The sequence below is a fragment of the Bos taurus genome, chromosome X (assembly GCF_002263795.3).
Source record: "Bos taurus isolate L1 Dominette 01449 registration number 42190680 breed Hereford chromosome X, ARS-UCD2.0, whole genome shotgun sequence".
NCBI lineage: Eukaryota > Metazoa > Chordata > Mammalia > Artiodactyla > Bovidae > Bos > Bos taurus.
In genome coordinates, this window is record NC_037357.1 from 81,754,631 (window position 1) to 81,778,015 (window position 23,385).

Here is a 23,385-nt window from a genome sequence, read left to right on the forward strand (position 1 = left end):
CGATGAATCTGGAGTTTGGGCCTAAGGGCTGGACAGAGAGACATTGGGGAGTCATCAGAATATACATGGTGCTCAGAAAAGGATCTCCTCAGAGATAAATGTCCACAGAGAAGAAGGGCTAGGACAGAGCCCTGGGACACTCTAACAATGAGAACAGTTAGAGGAAGCTGTGCCGGTGAAGGAGACTGAGAGTGGCTGCCAGAAAGCCGGGAGAAGAGGGTAGTCCAGGAGCTGGAATGGCCAACTGCACTGAATGCTACTGCGAGATTAAGTCAGGTCTGAGAAGTGACCGCTGAATTTGACCACATGTAGGTCCCTGGTGAACTTGACAAGGACTGTTTTGTTAGTGAGGTGGGGATGAAGCCAAGATACAAGTGGGGATGTGGGAAGAATGGAAACAGCAAGTATGAACAACTCTAGAGAAAAACAGAAAAATGAAGGAAAGCAGAGAAATAAGGCCGTTGAGAGGGGAGGTGAAAGCAGGGCTACCCGAGTGCACCCTCCATGTTACGTCTACATAAATACCTTCCCTGGGAGCTGTGCAGCGCAGCAGCCCTGCCTGAGACAAGGTGCTTTAACATATGGGAGACCCCAGAACTTGTGAGAGCTGATGAGAAGGCAGGAGAAAAGACAGGACAGAGGTTGTAACGATGGGAGCAGGCCAGGATAAACAGCTTCTTGTGTGGTGGGAGAAAAAAAATCTTACGGGCCCCATGTTCCAACTGAAAAATGGAGGGATAAGGCAACTCTGGGGTGGGGCAGGGGGAACCACTGAGTGACCTTACCTTCAAAAAGCTGAGCATACTTAGGGAAGCCTGTTGCTCGGAGCCACCTGCATGCTTTTTTGGCCTCAGCTTCTAAAACAGATGAGAGGAAGAGAGACAGGCAGAGGAAGAAGGTTAGCAGGTGCTGGCGGCAAGCCACCCTGGATATGCACACTTGAACCTTTAGCAGGGAAGCACCTATAGCTCTGGTGACCTGGAAATGACAAGAGAAGCACAAAGGAGCTATCGCATTCCCTCCATGTCACAGCTAGGATTTCCTTTCTGCTCCCCAAACCCTACTCCCTGGATGTGGTGGGACACCTCTCTCACACCGTATTCTCTGCCCAAGAACAGGACCACCACCAGCAACAACTCTAAGGAACATCTGGGGTCAAGGAATACTGCCAGGGGAAGAAACCACCACTGTGTCTTCATCCACTCCTTCCCCCACCACCGGGGGGGCACCCCCTTCCACAGCCCAGGTCCAGCTAGGGATACAAAATGTTCAACAGCGTTATTCTGTTTTCCATCATCATACCTAGTATTCCCCAGCATTCTGATAACAAATCTCATTTAACAGACACCATAAGCTGTGCGGATTTTAATATGCTTATTTTACACATATCCAAATAGGTTCAGAAAGGAAGGGCTCATCTGTAAGTCTCACACCATAAGGCAGTAGTGCAGAGGCCAGAGTTCAAGCTCAGTGTGATCCCCGCTCAAGGTTCCGACCCCTTCTAACAAAGCAGCTCTTCTCCCCCATCACCAAGGTCCAGGTGAGGATGCCTCCATCCTCATGGGGCTTCCCCGGACTGCTCCAGCCCTCCCCCATGGCTTGGCCTCTTTGTGGCACAACCCAATGCTGACTGTCCAGCTGACAGTGCTGGCTTATGGGAGTCTTGGAGGGCAATGGCTGGGTTAGCCTCCCAACTCTGCCCTGGGAGTGCCTGGCACAGGGTAAGGTACCCCTGATAGCCTCAGTGGAGACTTGCAGGTGGATTAAAGCCACAGTGGAGGCGCTCCTGGCCATGGCAGGCTGAATATCTGCAGCAGAACCCTGGGACTGCCCAATTCCCCACCCATGGTGCCAGGGAGCAGTGAGGCTGGGACCATGGGAGCTGTCATTGATGTTGGGGCCACAGAGAGGCTGCCGCCTCTGCAGAGCTGCTCTGCCCATGGATTCCTGCCCCCACATTTCTTCCACTTCCTTACAGACTATAACCAGGAGCCTCCAAGGAGACTGGCGGGGATTTTCCAAGACAGGAAGAGCTCTCTCCCCAGTGGTCTCCCACAGGGAAATCCAAGATGAGATTCTGGCAGCCAGGAATCATAAGTAAAGGACACAAATGTATTTCAGAGATCCTAGGTGGGTAGACAAGGGAAGGAAGAATGTGGGAAGGTGGAAGTTGGTCGGAAAAAGATAGCCTGACCAAGGGTCACTAATGAGGAGTTGTTGCAGAGAAGAAAAGGCTCTGAAGCCTCTGGAGCCCCTAAGGGCTTAATGGGCCAAGGGCAGGGGTGGGAATGAACACTCTGCATTTCTGAGAGCGTGTGCATTGGTTGCTGCTGTCCCAGTATCTGTCTCTGCAAGTAACTGTAGCCAAGTTTGCTCATGTCCGTGATCCACATAGATCAGTGTGGGACCATGCACCCGGATACACTCCCCCTCAGCCACCTCAGTCTGTACCCACACCTGCATCTGTGTGCACACGTGTTTTACGTCACTATAACCTTCTAACCTATGACAGAGATTTAGGAATCATGAGGACCTCTGAGAGGTACTGGAAAGTGTTTGCTCCCACAGAGCCCAGCTAGCAGTACCTCAGCCCCTCTGGCAGGGGGCAATGCTAGACCAGAAAAGGATCTGGATCTCTAGGTCAGTGGTGATCCGGGGACATAGTGAGAACAGCCCTAAGGAACTTCACTCCAGCCCAGGCCGCATTTGACGGACATGGTTTTGCTGGTAGGACAGCTGAGCCAGCTGCCACAGCCACTTCCCTGTCTTTTGCTCCTACCAGCCCCCCGGGAAAAGGCCACCCGAGGCAGGGGGACCACCCTTCAGGATCAGGTCTGCATGTCAGGAACACACACTCGAAGACCACTGTAGCCTCTGGTCACTCATGGCTTAGAGGCAGAACAAGGAGGAGGCAGCAGAGGGAGACACATCCAGATGCCCTTCCTGAGCCTGGAGGAGATGGAAGACGGCAGAAATGAAGTCCTGATCTTACACATCTGCACATTTCACCTGAGTCACAAGGGGCCGTGGGAGAGGGGAAGGCTGCCCACTACCCTAGTGCTTGGCAGTAGCCCTGGCCAGGGTTGGTGGGAAGGGAACCAGCTCACTCAGGTGGGTGCCAAGGCTTTTCATTCATACATAGAGCCCTCTGTGCTGTGCTGTGCTTAGTCGTTCAGTCTCATCCTACTCTTTGTGATCCCATGGACTGTAGCCCGCCAGGCTCCTCTGTACATGGGGATTCTCCAGGCAAGAATACTAGAGTGGGTTGCTATCCTCCTGGCGATCTTCCCAACCCTGGGATCGAACCCAGGTCTCCCACATTGGGAGCCCAAGAATTGGGAAGCCCAAGAATACTGGAGTGGGTAGCCTAGCCCTTTTCCAGAAGATCTTCCTGACCCAGGAATCGAACCATGGTCTCCTGCATTGCAGGCAGATTCTTTACCAGCTGAGCTACCAGGGAAGCCCTTAGAGCCCTCTAGCTTCCTGCTATTCAAAGTGTGATCATTGGACTAGCGGCATCGGCTTCACCTTGGAACTTGTTAGAAAGGCAGAATCCCAGACTTTCTGAAACAGAATCTACATTTAAGTAAGTCCTTGAGTGATCTGCATGCACATTAGAGTTTGGGAAGCACTGGCACAAATCAGCTAGCTCAGGGATTTTCACCCGTGGACGCACATTAGAATCAACTAGGAAGCTTTGTAAAACTACCAATCCCTGGGAGCCCCACCCCCAGAGGCCGATTTAATTGATCTGTGGTAAGACTCTCCAAATCAGTATTTTTTAAAAGCTACAGTATAGACATACTGGAAATGGCCCAAGGGACTTCACCAAATCACACAGAATTAAGTGTCACAACTGAAATTACTACCATCTTTTAATTCCATGTCCTGTGCTCTTTCCATTGTATTATGGCACTTGCCTTCAGATGCCACATAAACAAAAGGCTTAGACTCAAAGGAACCAACTCCAGGTCCCCAAACTTTTTTCTGCCCTTCTGATCTAGTGGAGTGACAAGTCTGAGTTCAAATCCTGGTCAGTCACTTGCTCTCTGACTAAGCAGTCTGACTAGCTAATTCTCTAACTTTGGGCAAGTTGTTTAACCTCTCTATGACTCAGTATTCTTTTCTGTAAAATGACAAAAATAGAATCCACCTCTAATAGCTACTGAGAACATTAAATAAAATACCAGGGATAAAAAGCACTGGCACATTGTACCGAGCATTCAGCAGAGAGTTACTACCCAACACTGACAGGAGGGTCCCAAGGAAAAAGAGAAAATGGGAGAAAAAGACCCAACTAGTATTCTTTTCTGGGCCTGGATAATGGCTGCATCTATACCTCTGTCAGAATTGGAACTAGATGGCTCAAGGAAGTGAGAGTAGGAGGCAGAATTATCAAAGAGGCCACAATAATTCCAAAAGACAAAGCAGCCAAGGAGTTAGAAGCAGGGTCTGAATGAATCCTCAACAGCACCTCCTGGCAGGAATCTAAAGAATGTAATGGCTTATTACCTGCCAGGATGTCAGGGACATTGGCTCCTGACAATAGACCACCTCACAGAGGCTTGAGAGGCCCTGAGGCTCCCTCCCAGATGGAGTGGTCAGGGGCTTTTGTCTTAGTGATTAAGGGCTGAGCTAAGGTGCTTTGCTTTGTCCTTCCCACCAATCCTAGCCTGGCCAGGCTGGGGCCAGGAGTGACCACCCATCCCCAGTAGTCAGTCATTCTCCCTGGGACTGGGGCTCAGGGAGCCCAGACCAACGATTGCCTTATGTGCCTGGCAGGAAGAGTGACACTGGGCAGGCTGAGACGAGTGATGGAGGAATGTCTGTGGCCCCTGGTCCTGCCTGTGTCCAGATGTGCGAATTCCAACAGTTTTAACTACTATGTTCTGCAGGCCATTTTGCTGGCCAAGACTAGGGTAATATGCCAGGACAGGTCAGGGACTGCATCCAGCTGGCACAAGCTGTATTCCACTAAGATTTAAGCCGAGATTCCCTGGGGAGGGGCCCAGCCGATCCCCTCAAGGGTTGGGGGAGAGGACATACTAGAATGCTCCAGAGTCAATCATGCCTCAGTCTCCCAGAGGGAACGACAAAGAAGAACTAGCTGAGCAGCAGTGTACTGTCTCAGGGGTAAATGACAGTATCTACACCTACACTTCCACAGGCCACATCCAGGGATCCTCTTAGCACTGCACATTTTTCTATACAGAGGAGGATACAATGAAGAGAAAAGCAGGGCTTCTGTTTTAGAGAAACTCTACATGAACAAGGGAAGAGTTTATGTACTCAGGAAAAAGGCAGCACTATTTCCCACTGAGGAAATACAATAACACCCAAAGATGATACCTGAGTTGGAGAAAAAGCTTTGTCCAATCAAGCTGACTCTCCCACTTGCTGCCTAAATCATCATATGCAACTTGCTTTACTCTCTAAGCTTTGGTTTCCAAATCTACAATTTGGGGACTAACAACTTTACTGCCTACCTCTGAGGTTACTGTGTGCATCTGGCTGGGTTCTGTCTGATTTGGAGAGGCTGTATGAAAGTTATCATCAGAGAGGGCTGCTTTTAATAAGACAACTTGAACTTTGTATCCAGAGTCTTTAAAGTTCAGTTCAGATTGTGTCCTAGGTATAAAGAAGTGGGAAAGTGAGCTAGGAGAAGAAAAGACAATCAACAACTAAGCTGCCAGAACTCGGGTCTCATCCAGCCACTCTCCTCACTCGCCAGTCACCCCTCTTCACACCACTGTCGGGGAACTCAAGGCCTTTATGCCTTTGGTTACCCTGTGGGCTGTGAGATAGCTGCTGCCCAAGTCCTGGTTCAGCGTGCTCCCTCCCAACCCAAAATCCGGCTCAGGCCTCAGGACTGGGCAAGATCCAGGGCCTAGGACAAGAAAGGGGTAGATGTTACAGAGGCCCAAATCAAAGTGTTCTTGTTACTACCAGAGCAGTCCCCTCTCGATTTGGGCTACATATTATAATCTGGGGAACTTGAAAATGCCAGTGCCCGAGGCCCAATTAAATCATGACCAATTAAATCAGACTCTCTGGAGATATAATTAGTTTTGTTTTGTTTTTGAGAGCTCTCCAGGTGATTTGAAAGCACACCCAGGATCGAGAACCGCTGCCCAAAACAGACATAACCTGGTAAAAAAAGCCACAGCATAGGTCTTCAGAAAGATTCTATCCAGAGGCTACACTCAGGCCTGTTCTTATCACTGGCTCATGCTCTCTTTGGGGCCAACGAACAGTGATGTGAATGCATGTGATAGACATCTGCAGGTGTCTGTGAAGGCAATTTATTCAGTTAGCTGACTTATTCCACGAGGCAGCTTTCAACAAACTTGGTTTCGTTTCTCTTACTTAGCTGCCTATTTGGAAGGGCATCTCCCCCGTGGCCCTCAATGCAGGATGAGTGATAGTCAGTCAGTCATGTCAGATTCTTTGTGACCACATAGACTGCAGCCCACCAGGTTCCTTTGTCCATGACATTCTCCAGGCAAGAACACTGGAGTGGGTTGCCATTTCCTTCTCCAGGGTGAACGCAGGATGGGTATCTCCAAAACAAGGTTTGTTTCAGCATGGTGTCTCCCACCTCCAGTGAGCCTAGGGGAAAGAGCCAATGTTCAGAGGGGTGAAGAAAGCCCTGGGAGGCTGCTGTCTATGTGACAACCCAAGGTCCCAGGTATCTATGTGACAACTCAAGTTTCCAGGGTGGACTCTGTGAGGCCAAGCTGGTCGCCAAGGTAGGCAGAGGGGCCACTGACCACTCGTCTTGCTGTTGCACGTGGGAAATGCCAAGTCCTAGCAAAGAGCTTCTCAGATCATTTCTCTTGGTTGATGCAGCTCTCAGTTCTTCTGCCCACCCCTATTCCTAGAGAGGGACCTCACTTGAGGAGGTGTTGGCCTTCCAGCAGAGGGCTCGGATCTCAGCTGACCCCAAGTGCTTGTGACCTGCTCCTTCCACTCTCCCATAAGATTACACTAAGGGGCCTTGGCCACGAGAAATGTGTCCACTCAGCCCCGAGGCAGTACTTCATTTGAATTTGCACAAAGGGGTCTGTGGGATTTGTTCTGACCCTGGCAAAGGTGCTGCAACAGGTGACCACCCAGATATGCACCTCTCTGTCTGGGAGACTGATGGAGAAGGGCCTTCACAAGGGCCAAGACTAAGAGTTGTCATGGATGCCGGGACTGTCAAGACTTCCCCTCCTGACCTTGCAGCGGACATGCCGGGGTCTACCATGCTCTGTCTACTGGGAGGTCAGGTGTACTGGTTGTCTCTCCTGCTCTTAGCTGGAATCACAACTCTAACTAGGTTCTTCCAGGGGAGGGGGAAAGGGAGACTGAGACCAAAATAACTCTTATCCCACATTCCAACCGTTGCAGGAGGGGTGCCGCAGCAAGGACTGCTGATGTCAAGTGGCCGAGCTTGATAGTGCTAGACACTGACTGGCCTCTGGTGGCTGGGCAGAACTCGGGGCCCCTGCTGCACCTGTTCGGATGTGAGCCCTGGTCTCAGCTAGAGCTACTGTGGGACTGGGTGGCAACAAAATGAAGCCACAAAATCTACTTGCTGGCCAGTGGCAGGTTCACAGGTGTGGCCCTCCTTCTCTAACACTCCATGTCCATGCCATGGCCATGAGGCCACAAGGATTCTCAACCAGAGACAATTTAACCCCCCCACCCATCACTACCACAGGAGACCTTGGGCAATGTTGGGAGACATTTTTGGTCATCACAACTGGGGAAGGATGCTGCTAGTATCTACCGAGTAGAGGTCAGGGATGCTACTAAACATCCTATAATGCACAGGACACCTCCCATAATAAAAGAAAGCTTGACTCCAGACCTGAAGTGTAAGAGACCAGGAACAGCAGCTTCCTTCCACCTTACCTGGGGGCCTCAAGCACCTCCAGGCAGCCCCAGCCCACCTTGGGGATGTCCTGAGAAGTGAGGTGAAGAATGAATGCAATGTTCACTGTAGGTCCCTTATCTCTGGACACTGTGGACCCCTTTCAGCATCAGCCAGGGGAGGTGACAGTTCTTATTTTTGGAGTTTTTATAAATATGGAAGTGATATAAGGAACTTCCAACTGTGCTCTGTCTCCACACACATACACAAAGCTGTAGCCCAAGCTGCAGTATGCAGCCATAAGTGGAGGAGGGCCATGAGGGCCCTGTGGCTAAGCCAGACTTCTGGCCTGCTGGGGCTGCTTGAGAATTTGGGTCCAGAGGCGGCCCGGTCTGTGGTCTCCTAGGCAAGCACTTGATGCAGCAGAGCCAAAGCAGACAGCTGACATTTTGCCTGGCACAGGGCTTCCTTGTGAAAGTGAAGGTCAAAGCTGTCACCTGCTCTGCCACAGAGGCTCCATTAGCTTTCTTGCCCTCAGGGGATCCTGTCCCCTATCCGGATCATCCCAGGTGCTCTGACAAGGTCATGGGAGACAAGGAAAGACAGGTGTTTTAATAATTCACGTGCTACTCCATCACTTCCAGTTCCCAGCCTGGAGGCAAGAGATACCAGCCTAACTGGTATGGGGCAGATGGAACTGCCCTCCACTGTGGTATGGGTGAACAGGGTACTGGATCCAAAGTCAGGAGAACTACATTCTGATCTTAGCTCCACTAGGAACCTGTCAGATGACCTTGGGCAAGCCAGTACCTCCATCTAAGTGGCAGTTTCCCTATCTTTCAATGGCCACTCACCAAAATTTAGACCCAGAACAGAAGTATGTGTGATTGGTAGAGAGGGGAGCCTCCTCTTGCATGCTCTCTTCTGGGAGACTCAAGAAAGAACCCTCAATAGGGACCAAGAACAAACCCATCTTTCCCTTCCAATTCAGCTCTCCTGATTTCTGGCCTCCAAAGGCACCAAACATTAAGGCTTAAACCTCTAGTCAGGCTGGTCTGTCCTCTCTCTGCTCATGTATTTAGCCACCAAATTCTATCCATTTTTCCATCCAACAGTCACGATTTCCCATGCCCAATCGTGCTCCAGGTTCTCATGCCTGGATTATTTCCGCCCTGCAAGTTCCCAGCCTCCAGGCTGTCCTTTCAACAGGTCATCCTGCCAGCTTCTTCTCCAAAGAGCCCAGCTCTGACCTGGCCACTCTCCTAGTCTGCAACCTAATGGGCTCCCCACTGCCCACAGCTGGGGCAGACATCAAACTGATTTCCACCTCCACACTCAAGACCCGGCCTGACTTGAAGCTGCAAATTCCTATTATTTATCATGATGAAGGTCAGACACCCTATCCCATGAAGACTTCATTCCCTGATCTCTCACCAACCCCCTAACACCCAGTTAAATTAAGTGCCCCCCCCCCGAATATTTCCATTACCTTCTCGACAGCATGTATCTGTTTCCCCCATTCCACTGGAGCTCCAGCAATTGGGTCCTTTGTATCTCAGTCTCCCCAGTGCTATGTGGTGTAGGCTACTGCATGTTCTGGCAACATCTAGATAGGAAGTCCTGTTTCCCAACTAAACATCGTGCAGACCTTCGACTTCACCCCCTCCTCTGGCATCTCCACAGTGGGGACACAGAACTGAGCTGCTGCTGCTGCTAAGTCACTTCAGTCGTGTCTGACTCTGTGCGACCCCATAGACGGCAGTCCACCAGGCTCCCCCGTCCCTGGGATTCTCCAGGCAAGAACACTGGAGTAGGTTGCCATTTCCTTCTCCAATGCATGAAAGTGAAAAGTGAAAGTGAAGTCGCTCAGTCGTGTCCAACTCCTAGCGACCCTGTGGACTGCAGCCTACCAGGCTCCTCTGCCCATGTGATTTTCCAGGCAAGAGTACTGGAGTGGGGTGCCATTGCCTTCTCCACAGAACTGAGCACGCATCTGCAACTCAGCAGACTGGCTGACTGGCAACCCACCTTGCCCCAGGGCAGAAACCATACATTCAGGAACCAAGGACCAAAGGTGTGAGAATAGAAGATAAACTCTGGATGAGGGTGGAGGCATTCTGCCTCATGGAGCACTTAGCTCTCCCATCCCAAGCTCCTGTGAGCACGCAAACTTACTTAAGAGAAGGGACATCCACCATCTTCTGCTTCCCTTTCCTGTTCTGCAAAATGTTGGTGCTCACCTGTTTTGACCCTGTACCACCACTTCTACATCCCAACCCCCCTTCCTAAACCCAACTTCCCTTTCCTCTTGCTGAGGCCAAATATAAACTTCTGGGCAGGAAATGCCTTGAAGGAGCTTGGCCCCACCCTGAGATCTAGAGAAAATTGTCTCTGACAGAAAAGATATAGGCCTGAGAGAAGTAGCCTCCTCAGGCCAGGTCTGCTCTCCTCTGGAAGCCAACAGACACAAGCCTGCCTTGGAGCCCAGCAGTGGCCAAAGGGAGGGCTGGGACAAGGAGTTCAAAGGAGAAGGTGGGGACAGGGGTGATGATAGGAATGCTCAGGCCATGGTGAGGTGAAGGGAAGGAAAACCCCAAAGAGTGGCCTGATGGCCGTGTTAGGACTCCAGAGCATACAGGTTCTGCAGTACGGTGAGTGGGAAGAGTAACAAGCTAGTGATCTGAAGACCTGACTTTTAGTCTTAGCTCTGCTACTTCTCAGCTCTGGCTGTGATCATTATTGATAACAATTTTTAGGATACTGAATGTAATTATGTTGTGTATTAAGAATAATTCATGATAGACACTAATATTTACTTACTATGTGCCAGACCCTGAGCTAAGGACTTTATATAGATCATACTGGATAAGACTTTATTTCTCTATGCCACAGTATCCTCATCTGTCAAGTAGCATTACAATCATAGTACTGACAAAATGAGGTATTTGCAAATATAAAATGAGATAATAATCATAGCAGCCAAAGGGCAACAAGTCATCATTATTGTCCCAGGTATTAGATTAGGTACTTTTTATATGATTTATGTTATTGAGCCTTCATAACAACCCTGTGAGGTTAGTGCTCTGATAATATCTCTATTTGATCAATGAGAAAACTGAGGCCCACAGCTACAGAGTAATTTCCCAAGGTCATCAGTGAAGAAGTGGTGGTCCAAGATCCACACTGAGGCAGTCTGGCTCCAGAGTCAGAGCACTACATTAGAATCCTCATTAAATAGGAGAAATCTTCTAGGCCACAGACATAAAAAAACATATACCAGTTTTTCTGCAGTATGAACCATTAACTTGAAGTAAGTTCCCAGTAGTAGAGAAGCACCTGATCATGCTGTATCTCTTTGGTCTCCACAACAGCCTTGTCCAAGGCTGGCCTGCTGGACAAAAGAGAAACTAAGGCTATGAAACGTCAGTTCAGTTCAGTTGCTCAGTCATGTCCAACTCTTTGTGGCCCCATGGACTGCAGCATGCCAGGCTCCCCTGAAAGGTCAAATGGTTTCTATTGGACTACAGATGAAACCAAGAAACTGAGTAAATGCCCACAGCCCTCCTGTTGATCTGTTCTCACGTCAGCATCCCCAGGCTCTCCCCTCCAAATCCACTCCCCCTTGGTTGCGTATTTATTCAACCAATATTACCTGAGCACCTACTCTGCACTGGGCCCTATGGTAGGCACCAAGGTCTGAAAACTGAACATTGAACTCTCCTAGAGTACCTGGCAAGAGCTGGTACTAGGCCCTCCTTCTCAGGGAGGCAGAGGCTAAGATGGACTGTCCTTGAAGCACCCCCTGGAGCTCATTTGGAGGCAAGTAACAGAATGAGCTCGAAAGTAACGGAGCTGGCAGCTGGTAAAACCTGAGGGAAGTAAGCTCGCAGCACCCGAGAGCCCTGAGGTGGGAACACTGGAGGGAGGACTAGAGCATCTAGACAAAAGCCCCTCACATACATACCCAATTTAGCATGTGCCAGGCCAGCTGCAGGGCTCACAAAAGTGAATCCAGCCAGCTACGCACGTGCCCCTAACCAACCACACCTTCTAAATAATACAACCTGGTTGTGAAGATAGCTCACTAAAATGTCTCTTCTCCTAATGCCACCTAGCAGCCTGCTCTCCACCCTCAGTGCAGGAAAGTGCTAATCAGGCAGGCCTGCTGCCATCAGAACAATCCCCACTCCCTCCTGCACACCCGCCCCCACCTCAGCGCAGCTCTGCTTTAGATACCCAGCCCTCAGTGTTTTCTCTCCTCTTCATCTGTCAACCCTGGGGGTCTGGAACATGCAAGGACCTGGGGACTGTATGTACAGGACTCGGTGATTGCTGGTGGGTGTGGGGAGCAGTCAGGCAGGGGTGGGAGACTCGAGATTTAGCTCTTGCCTCCCAGGCAGGCATCTGGGAAAGGGAAGGGGAAAGCATGACACAGTCGCTAAGGATGTGGGTGGTGGACTCAGACTGCCTGTGTCCTGATCCCAGCTCCATCACCCTCGAGCCGCATGACCTTGGGGAAGTTCTTTTAACCTCTCCCTGATTCAGTTTCTTCATACATAACATGGGGGTGATTATAGCAGTACCCACCTTACTGAATTGTCATGGGAGCTAAGTAAATTCAAATGTGTCAAGAATTGAGAAGAATTCCCTATTGTTCTTGGTGTTACCATTGTTACTAAGTCTCTTTCAGAGTGATAAATGTCACTAAAGGAGCCCGAGGAAGGGAGCCCTGGAGGCAGGCACAGTCAGGAAGAGCTTTTCAGGAGGAGGCAGAATCTGAAATGACAGAAAAGTCCAGACTTAGGCCCGAGAGGTGGCAGGTTTGAGTATAGCATGTCTCCAAGTTAGTGAGAAATAGCAGTGACAAGGTGGAAGAAAGTACTACTAAACAACAGTAACAGTGAGAGTGCTACTTATACTATTGGATTTCATATTCAGCAACCCCTGAGGTAAGTACATACCTTCATCTCACAGCTGACAGAGGCTGGAGGCTCACAGAGGTTACAGAATTTGCCTAAAGTCACCCAGTGCTGCATTATACCAGAGTCGCCACTCCTCACACTGACACTGTCCTGCCCCGGGCATCCTGTGTACACTTCAGGGGGTGTTTTGCTTTGACTCCATTCTGGCCCCTTTCCCACATGACCCTCTCTGTTTGTCCCATTTACAAGACACTACTCAGGTGGGGGCTGCTCAGACCAGATGTTTGGGGCAACGTGCTTCCCAAGCTCATTGCCCTTGCCTGCCTGACTTGACTTCAACCTAGAGCAGAAAAGTTGGCTGCAAGTGCCTCTCTCGCACCTCAGACAGGCCTGCCTTTGCAGCCCAGATAAAGGACAGGAAATCCTCAGGCACCTCCCCTAGAGGTCCCTCCCTCTACCATGGGAACAGAACTACAGCCTGGGCAGAGGTTCCTCTGCAGTGGGGAAGCTGCCAAGTCAGCCCCAGCAGCCTTGGCTGCTGGGGTGTGGTTTGGGGGAAACGGGGAAGGCTGAGGGTCAGAAGACATGGGTTCCAAATCCTTCCTCCCTGGAGACTGAGTGCTTCCTCTCTCTGGGCCTCAGGTGGGGATCAGCCAGGAACCTGCTGCAGGGATCACATGGTCTATCTGACTGGGTTGCTCTGTGAACAGAATGCGGTCATGGAACTGAAAGTCCCTTGGAAACTTTAAAGAAATGGTAGGACTTATCACTGTCATCATCATTGACTGCTAGAGGCATGGCTGAGCTGGTGCTTCTCCCCATCTGATTCACACTTCTAGGACCCACTGTGGGCGTGGCTCAGACTCATTTCCAGCTTTGATGCTCCTTAAAATATCCCTTTCCTACACCCCCCACCAGCTCAAGAGACAAAAGCAAGTGGCAGAAAAGCAGGCTATATGGTCAGCCCCCACACAGTACAATGCAGTCAGCCCATCCCAGTGAGCACCTCCTCTCCTCAGGCTTGCCCTCAGATGTGGGGACACCAAGAAGAAGGCCATACCCTCCCAAGGGCACCACAGTCATGGGAGTTAGCTGGACCAGAATGACAAACAAATCAGAGAGAATTGTATGAGGTGTTTGGACCCAGGACTCCTGGGGTTCAGAATCAACCTGCTGGAGTCACCATGAAAAAGTAATGGAGAAGTCTGGAAAAGTTGAGGGTACAAATAAACGGAGGTGAGTAAGGGGCTCCCCAGAGCCACAAATGGTAGAATGTGCAAAGGCCAGTAATGAGGCTGGGAAGTACTGGTCCCAGGTCCCCTGAGGAACATTTGGAGGACCTGAGGCTGTTTGGCCTGGGGAAAACACAGAGGGACTCGGGTTCTATCCTTAGACATCCACAGATCAGAGAGAACAGATAGGGTCTAGGCGGTCCCAGGGGGCAGAGCTGGGACCCAGGGGTAAAAGCCAAAGGGAGACAGAGATCAGCTCAACATTGGGGGAAAGAAAAAAAAAAAAAAAAACTTTGGAGATTCCATGGATGTAAGCAACTGCCTTGAAACACTGTGCTCCTGCTTATTGAAAATGGGTGACAGGAACTGCTCGAATACTTGGAGCGAAAAACCCGAGCTACTGAAGGAGAGTTAGACCCAGTGCCCTCTAAAGGCCTTTCTTTCCTGAGCTCTGTCTGCTTCCTACCTCTAGTGTATTGCGGGAGAAGCATAAAGGTGACCAGAACTGGTTAGGCCCTTGGCCGGTTCCCACAGAGACCTGGGATCTCAGGAGCACTGCGGGCTGGTACTACACAGGGAGGGAGCAGGTCACTCATTAACTTGCGGCTGAATGGGTCGAGGGTGGCCACCTGGGGCAGACACAAGCATGAGGAGGGGCAAGAGAGCAAACTGCACAAAAGTCCACGCTCAAGGAAAACCCAAGCTGTGGTAGTTCAAGGCCCTGCCAACCCTAACTGACCAGCCAGCCGAGAGTATTTAGTGACTAGGCATGGTACAATTTGAAACCCATTCACCTTTGCCTTGTGGATAAGGAAACGTTCTTGACTGGGAACGCAGAGTCTCACGGCTAGAAGGAAGCCTGGGAGACCACCAAGTCTATGTCATCTACCCAAGCTAGGCCCAGGGAAAGCATATTGTCTTTTCTGAAGTCACTCATGGAGAGGTAGCTAGAGAGAGGCACAACCAGAAGCCAGGTTTCCTGACCCTATCGCAGGCCCATGGGGTTCACTAAATGTTGGTTCCTTCTTGTCTCACTGAAACTGCAGAAAACTTGTGGTCTAGAGCAGTGGTGCCCAACTTTTTTGGCACCAGGGACTGGTTATGTGGAAGACAATTTTTCCACGGATGGGGGTGGGGGGGGGTTGGGGTTGGTTTCAGGACGATTCACGTGCATTACATTTATTGTGCACTTTATTGCCATTATTATTACATTGTGATATATAATGAAATAATTATATGACTCACAATAACACAGAATCAGTGAGAGCCCTGAGATTGTTTTCCTGCAACTAGACAGGCCCATCTGGGGGTGATGGGAGAGTGATGGGGAGCAGCTGTAAAGACAGATGAAGCTTTGCTCGCTCACCCACCACTCACCTCCTGCTGTGTGGCCCGGTTACTAATAGACCACAGACTGCTCCTGATCTGTGGCCTAAAGGTTGGGAACCCCTGGTCTAGAGCTATCTATATTGGACGTGTGTCCTAGCTTGATCCTTCCCAATTCCCACTGCTTGTCAAGATACAGGCTCTCTGAGGAATGCCTCCTCCTCCACTATGGAGGCCTCAGGTCTTATGTCCCAATCTGGTGTGAAGGGACCCACAACTGGACTGAAAACAGACACACACAGCCCCACCCCACCCCCAGTAATGGCGAACCCTTTGAGTGGGCATTTCTTGCTCTTTTAGACTTTCAAATTGAGATCAGGGATTCAACTGCTCCTTGAAACACCCCCACCCCCTATGACTCTGACGCCTAAAAAACCAAACAAACAAACAAAAACCTTACCCCATTGTCCATCTGAATTTCTATTAATTCAACTCCCTGCCTGTCTCTATAATACCACTCAAGATGCGTATGCATCCTTCAAGCAACGTGAATGACTACTTCTGTTTCCCCAAGTGAAAACACAGGGGCAGAAGCTTAATTGGCCCCAGAAGTTCTCATGCCTGAATGTTCATTAATGTCCCCTTGGGGGACGGTAAGGGCTTAAAATGGGGTCCCTTTAAGGCCTGGGGTGGACAAAGAGTTAGTTAATGGCCATCCCTAGAGGTGACTTTCCAAGGTGGTTATTATGTGGCTCAATCATTAACCACACGGTGGCAGGACCCTGGGTTGCTCAAAAGGAGCCACTCCTTTCCCAAGGACAGCCCAAGAGCAGGAGGCTCTGGGGTAGCAAGGCCTGGATGAGGGAAACTCTCCCTCAGCTACACAAGGGGGTGGAGGAGGGCTGGCCCGGATACGGAGGAAGTCAGCACACCCTTACTGGGGTGGGAGGGAAAAGCGAGACAGTGAGGGTTTTTATCATGAATGAGAGAGGAAGCTCCAAGCTGGGTCATGGTGATTAGATGACAAGCTGGGAAAGACGCTCATCCTGAATGCATCCTGTTTTGCTCTGAACTGGAACTGGCCTTGGGGGCCAGGGGCAGGGGAAGGCCAGGAGGTGAGAAGCCTCCCAGGAATTCTCCCAGGCCTGCGACCTCAAGCTCCCGGGTGGCCCTGAAACTAGGGAGGCCAGCAAGAAAGTCAGAACTCTCATTTACCCCTACAGAACTAAGGCATGCACATACTTTCCACAAGATTCCTCCACAAGTCAACCTTGGGAGCCCAAGCCCCAGAGCTGAAACCTCAGAGACAGTGGCAGGCACTTTAAAACAAGGGGGCTAGGGCTCCATAATCCCTCCAACTCAGACCATTTGTAGGCCTCTCTTTCAAGGTTCAGCTCAAATGTCACTGCCTCTGTCAGTCACCTTCCCATCGGTCAAAATTCACTGTTGCCCAGGTCAGTCTTCCCAGGGCAAAACATCCTCAACAACGGGAAATATGAACTGCTAGAGTATTTGATGATATTAAGGAACTGTTTTCAGGTGAGATAGTGGTGCAGTATCTATCATTTGAGTCTCTATCATTCATACCGGAGAAGGCAATGGCACCCCACTCCAGTACTCTTGCCTGGAAAATCCCATGGACAGAGGAGCCTGGTGGGCTGCAGTCCATGGGGTCGCTAAGAGTCAGACATGACTGAGTGACTTCCCTTTCACTTTTCACTTTCATGTATTGGAGAAGGAAATGGCAACCCACTCCAGTGTTCTTGCCTGGAGAGTCCTAGGGACGGGGGAGCCTTGTGGGGCTGCTGTCTATGGGGTCGCACAGAGTCGGACATGACTGAAGCGACTTAGCAGCAGCAGCAATAGCAGCATTCATACATATAATATGTAATATGACTATTTATAGACAAATTGATAAGGTGTCTGGGATTCATGTCAAAATAACAAGAGAGTGAAGTATAAATAGGGAAGGATTGGCCATGTGTGGCTAATGGGACTTTACTCCATCGATCATCTCTACTTTTATGTATGTTTGAAATTCTTCATAATAATTTTTTAAAGCCCTCACCAAGGTAAAGGCTTGGTGTGTCATGTATCCATGCCACTAACTCCCATCTACTAGATGGCAGATTTCCAGAAGGTGGGGATTACACTCTGTGTCCTTCACAAGAACTAGTACCAGAACTTAATGACGAATAATTTATACAGCACTTGGTAATTTACCGAGCTCTTAGCCATGGACCTTCTCATTTAATCTGCTGAAGTGGATAAAGCAGGGAGAAACCAAGAAAAGAGATCGAATGGAACAGCAGAGTTAGAACCTCCATGTGTCCTGCTCCCAGTCCCCTGTTCTTTGCCTGACACCACTCTAGACTCCTGAGGAACTTTACCTTCAGTTCTGCAGCTCCAGCAAGGTCGGGGTAAACAGGGACAGCAACAGTGGGGTGTGCAAATTCCAAAGTGGAAGGCTGGGCAGGAGGAGGCTCAACACACACAGCACTTCAGATTGGTGACAAGGACCCAGACTGGGGCCTCCTGTCCAGTGACTCAAATTTACTAGGACCTGTTCCCCCTTAATACACACACATAAACCAAGGCCCCAAGTCACAGATGAATAAAGCTGCAATAAACACTTGACACCAATAACTATGTGCCCAGCCCTGTGCTCAACTCCTCTGTTAACAGTTGCAGGGTGGAGGAGTTCACATATTCCATCCTAAAGCCCTTGCATCTTTCACATCCCCTCTTTACTTTATCTGATAACAGCCTCCCAAAGGCCATGACGCTGGATCCTACCCAAACTGGGAGCCCAGGAAAAAAGTTATCTTTAATCTATTCAAGCCAGAGACAACTCCTTCTTCTAGTGAGAGACCCCATGGCTCACCTTCCCCAAGAAGGTAGGGCACACCCTGCCTTTGTTAAACCTGTCACCTGCTGAACCTTGACATCTGCCACAGCATCCCCATTATAGACTCCCTCTCCTCCTTTTGGGACTTTCTGGCTTTTAAGGCACAGAAATTCCAAATCTCAAATCCAGAACATAGTTGGACAAAGGTCAAATCCTGAAAATGAGGACCAGCCCAGAATGTCTAGCAATATGGTAGCTGTAGCCTTCGGGTGAGAGCCCCCCACTCCCCAAAATCATCATTCCCATCACACTCTTCTGGGTTACTCCATCAACCACCCAGAAAGCACCTGCAGATGCCATCTCCTCTACTTCTCTACACTCTTGTTTTGCCTCCTCTCATCCCCAGATAAGAATGATCTTTTATTCCAGGAAGATGAAAGTGAAGGGAAAATTCACAGAGCAGTAAGACAGATGATGGGTGGGGACATCAACCCCTAGAGTGGGGGCAGGAACAGATCCACAGTAGGAGTCAGGGTTTGAAAATAGCCCTTGGTGTGATTCATCACCGTCTCCTGCAGGGACCCCCGACATCGGTGCTCTGAGTGAGATGGAGACAAGCCAGGGCCCTCCAGCCCAACCTCTGGGGCCCAGGGCTCAGGGTTGGCCCCACTACTGTGGTTGCCTTTCCCAGTACCACTAGTTTTCCAGCTGGCTTAGCTGCATAATAACGACAATGCTCTCCATCTGCATAGCTCCTGTCACCCCAAGCATCTCAGAAACAACACTTTACCTGCCAGCTTAAGAGCCTGGACCCACGCAGCAAGTCACCAGATGTCAGGGTGGAAGAGACTGGCCCCTTATATACTGAAATCCAGCCCACTAACCAAGGTGCAGTTGAAAACACTGGCCCACAGAAGTAGCATGACTCGCCTAAGGTCACATGAATTAGTGGCTGAACTTTGGTTTTCTGAGTTGTAAATCAGTACTTTAAAAAGTCTTGGGAGAACAGAAATGGAGGAGAGAACCTCATACTATCTAAATGGGGAAATCCCCAAAGCTTCCACTAACTGGCTCACAGGTTCTCTAATCTAAAACCATCTTGGACTTCATGGGGTAAAGCAGCCCTGAAAGACGCGACTTATCCAAAGAATTTCGCTTGATCCCCGCCGCTGTCTTAATATCAGGAAAGTCCGGGCGTTTCTCAGAAGGGAAGGCAGTGACCTGAGGGGAAAGCCCAGGCCGCCCAACCAGGGGCTTCCTGGAAATGTGCTCAACAGAAGAGGAAGGAGAATAGAGGAAAAGCGGCGTGACTCGACCACAGAGCCCAAGCCCCGCCACCCCGCTCAGTTTCAGCCCGCCTCCGAAGCCCCAGAGCCTCGGCTCTGGGCTCCAATCAGGCCCGGGTAATGCGCGGACAGCTGCCTTCCACCACCCGACTCGCGGGGCTTTCTCGGGAGAATCGCGGACAGCGGCTCCGGGAGTCCCCCAATTTTGGCGACTCGGGCCTCAAATCCCGGGGACTCAAGTGGTTCGGCTCGCTCCCCTTGCGCCTCCTGTGGACACCGCGCAGCCGAAACGCTAAGAGCGGGGCTGGAGCGCGCTGGAGAGGCGAGGCAAGGGAGCCCGGGCGCCTCGCCGGCCCCGACCTCCTCCGGCCGTCGCCCTAACTCCCACCTGAAGACCGCGTCCGTCGCTGTGGGTTCGAGTCCCGACGCAGCTACCAGCGGGCGGGAGGCACGCGCGGAGCCTGGGGTCGGGCGGGGGTAACGGTGCCAGCCAGAGGAGCAGCTGCTGCGGCCCCTTAGCTGGTGTCAACCCGGAGCCACATTCGGCGCAGGTGGGGACGGAGCAGCGGCGAGTCGGGCGGCGGGGACGCCCCGCCCACCTATGGGACCTTCAACCAATGAGGGCGCAGTCCGGCCCACCGAACTCCCCAGAAAGCGGCCCAAATTGTGGTGGGTGGGGCTCTGCCTTCAAGTTCTTCCAATCCCTGGGCCTCTGCCTCTACCTCCGGTCACACCGCTGGGCGGGGGGGGGGGGGGGGGGGGGGGGGGAGCGGCATTGGGGGAAGGTACAAACTCAGGGCCAGCAACTAAGGGTGAACAAGCGGGGTTACTGGCGAGCAAACTAGTATCTATTGAGCTCTGTGTCTGGCACTCGTGTCGGGGATTTAAATACTTAGACTATGAACTCGGGAAGGTTCAGTTGCTTGCTGAGGATAATTTACCAGGAGTTCGGAAGACACAACTTTAGTGAGATCCCTGATTAGTTGGGTCAACTAAAAGAACATTAGGTATTTGAGAAGCAAGTTGCCGTTCCCACCTTGTTCAGGCCTCAGCATTCTGCAACTCCCCCACGATTCCCAGCTCTCTGCCCCGTGTCCAAACTCTGTGCAGAGAAATGTAGGGAACATTTGGGGTATCTGCATTAATCATGTTAAAAATCCCTCATAGCTCAGTTGGTGAAGAATCTGCCTGCAATGCAGGAGACCCCTGTTCGATTCCTGGGTCGGGAAGATCTGCTGGAGAAGGGATAAGCTACCCACTCCAGTATTCTTAGGCTTCCCTTGTGGCTCAGCCGATAAGAATCCTCCCAGAATGAGGGAGACCTGGGTTTGATCCCTGGGTTGGGAAGATGCATTAATCATGAAATGAGAAGGCTCCTAAAAGTTGTGACAAGTACCACCAGAAAGCCTGTTTAAATTCAGTAAGAAACAGAGTGTAAAGTTTTGATTTCTCTCTTGCCTTTCCTCACAAGGGTCCAACACAATTTCACACTTTCATTTCATTGTTGAATCAGGGACTCCTATTAGTCAGGGATGGGAGTACCCAAGACCCCATGCCATTCAATCACTATCCTCCACATTTACAAAATAGAAACTAAGAAGAAATGACTCACTCAAGTTTTCCCAGCAAATCCATGGCAGGAATAATACCTGCACACTAGTCATTTTCTCCTAATAGATGGGAGATTTCATACCTAACAAATGGGAGAAATGAAGCTGAAGTTCATAGAAAGCAAGGACTGCATCCAACTTGTTGCCCAGAGTACACAACACAGAGAAGAGCAAAAATTAATGTTTTTAACGCTGCAACTTTCTTAAAGTCGTCTGAGGCAATGGCAGAGCTAGACCTAGCCCCAGGTGCCCCCCTTTTGCCTGGCCTTCAGTACGCTAGGCCAAATTGGAATTCTTCCACCTTCCTTCCCTGCCAGCCTTGATGAGAATGAGGGGAGAAATGATGAAGCAAGGTGTGTCCACGTCTGTTCCTCTCAATGACAAGACTGCACACAGCTGGCACTTTGTTCAAGATGAGCAATGTCCTCTCGGGTCTTGGGTATGGATGAAGCCTGAATCCTAGAACTAACTCCTGGAAACAAAATCCAACCCAGAGTCAGAAATCTTTATCATGGGTGGGAAGGGAGATGACCTTCTTCCTGACACTGGGTTGCTATATTTGTAAGCATCCCTAAGGCTCTGAGTTGGAGCCAAACTTACCATGTTTGTGGAAAAGGCTAGAGGGATATAAGAATGTGGGTCCTGCAGTGGTCCTATAGGTTCCCTAATGATGAAAGTGAAAGAGGAAAGTGAAAAAGTTGGCTTAAAACTCAACATTCAGAAAACTAAGATCATGGCATCTGGTCCCATCACTTCATGGCAAATAGATGGGGAAACAGTGGAAACAATGAGAGACTTTATTTTTTGGCCTCCAAAATCACTGCAGATGGTGACTGCAGCCATGAAATTAAAAGATGCTTGCTCCTTGGAAGAAAAGTTATGACTAACCTAGACAGCTTATTAAAAAGCAGAGACATTACTTTGCCAACAAAGGTCCATCTAGTCAGAGCTATGGTTTTCCCAGTAGTCATGTGTGGATGTGAGAGTTGGACTATAAAGAAAGCTGAACACCAAAGAATTGATGCTTTTGAACTGTGGTGTTGGAGAAGACCCTGGAGAGTCCCTTGGACAGCAAGAAGATCCAACCAGTCCATCCTCAAGGAAATCAGTCCTGAATATTCATTGAAAGGACTGATGTTGAAGCTGAAAGTCCAATACTTTGGCCACCTGATGCAAAGAGCTGACTCATTTGAAAAGACCCTGATGCTGAGAAGGCTTGAAGGTGGGGGGAGAAGGGGACAACAGAGGATGAGATGGTTGGATTGCGTCATCGACTCAATGGATATGAGTTTCAGTAAACTTCGGGAGTTGGTGATGGACAGGGAGGCCTGGAGTGCTGTAGTCCATGGGGTTGCAAAGAGTTGGACACAAGTGAGCAACTGAACTGAACTGAACTGTACTGAAGGTCTTGGCTATGGTTTTTCCTGTGGTCATGTATGGATGTGAGAGTTGGACTGTGAAGAAGGCTGAGTGCCGAAGAATTGATGCTTTTGAACTGTGGTGTTGGAGAAGACTCTTGAGAGTCCCTTGGACTGCAAGGAGATCCAACCAGTCCATTCTGAAGGAGATCAGCCCTGGGATTTCTTTGGAAGGAATGATGCTAAAGCTGAAACTCCAGTACTCTGGCCCCCTCATGCGAAGAGTTGACTCATTGGAAAAGACTCTGATGCTGGGAGGGATTGGGGGCAAGAGGAGAAGGGGACGACAGAGGATGAAATGGCTGGATGGCATAACTGACTCGATGGACGTGAGTCTGAGTGAACTCCAGGAGTTGGTGATGGACAGGGAGGCCTAGCGTGCTGCGATTCATGGGGTTGCAAAGAGTTGGACACGACTGAGCGACTGATCTCATCTGATCTGTACTGAAGGTCAGGAAACCATATCAGAACAGATTCCATCTGCCACATGACACCAAGCACAGTGCCTACAGTAGCTTCTCAATGTTTGCTAATGGGTGAATGAATGTTAAAAGATACTCAAGGGACAACCATGAATAAATACATGAAAAAATAAATCAAATGAATGATGAGCAAAAAACTCAAGTTACCTTTTGGTAGATAAATTTAAGTGAATCAGATACGATGGGTTCTGAGACACCCAATTCTTTAAAAAAAAAAAAAAAAAGGTTATCAAACCAGAAAACTACAAAAGGGAAAACTACAGGAAGTGAAAAACTACAAAAGGAGCAATTGCTATAAGTAATTAGAACAAGAGCTTCACAATGCCTATCATAGACTAGGTACTCAATAAAAACATCTGGTCATGAGTGAACACAATAGTCAGCAAAAGCTACAATCCTAATA

The 23,385-nt window shown here is 49.9% G+C and overlaps 1 protein-coding gene across 4 annotated transcripts in view; it reads right to left on the reverse strand.

Annotated features, from left to right (window-relative positions):
* Window positions 1-23,385, reverse strand: part of STARD8 (StAR related lipid transfer domain containing 8) — an 82,306-nt gene that overhangs the window by 13,386 nt on the left and 45,535 nt on the right. For 2 of the 4 annotated variants that reach the window (XM_024988133.2, XM_059883487.1), the window contains exon 3: window positions 786-857. In XM_024988133.2, coding sequence (XP_024843901.1) covers window positions 786-857 — 72 coding nt within the window. Of the gene's footprint in view, window positions 1-785; window positions 858-19,860; window positions 20,033-23,385 lie in introns of those variants that run through there. The other 2 variants (NM_001102517.1, XM_024988134.2) reach the window with 2 other exon arrangements.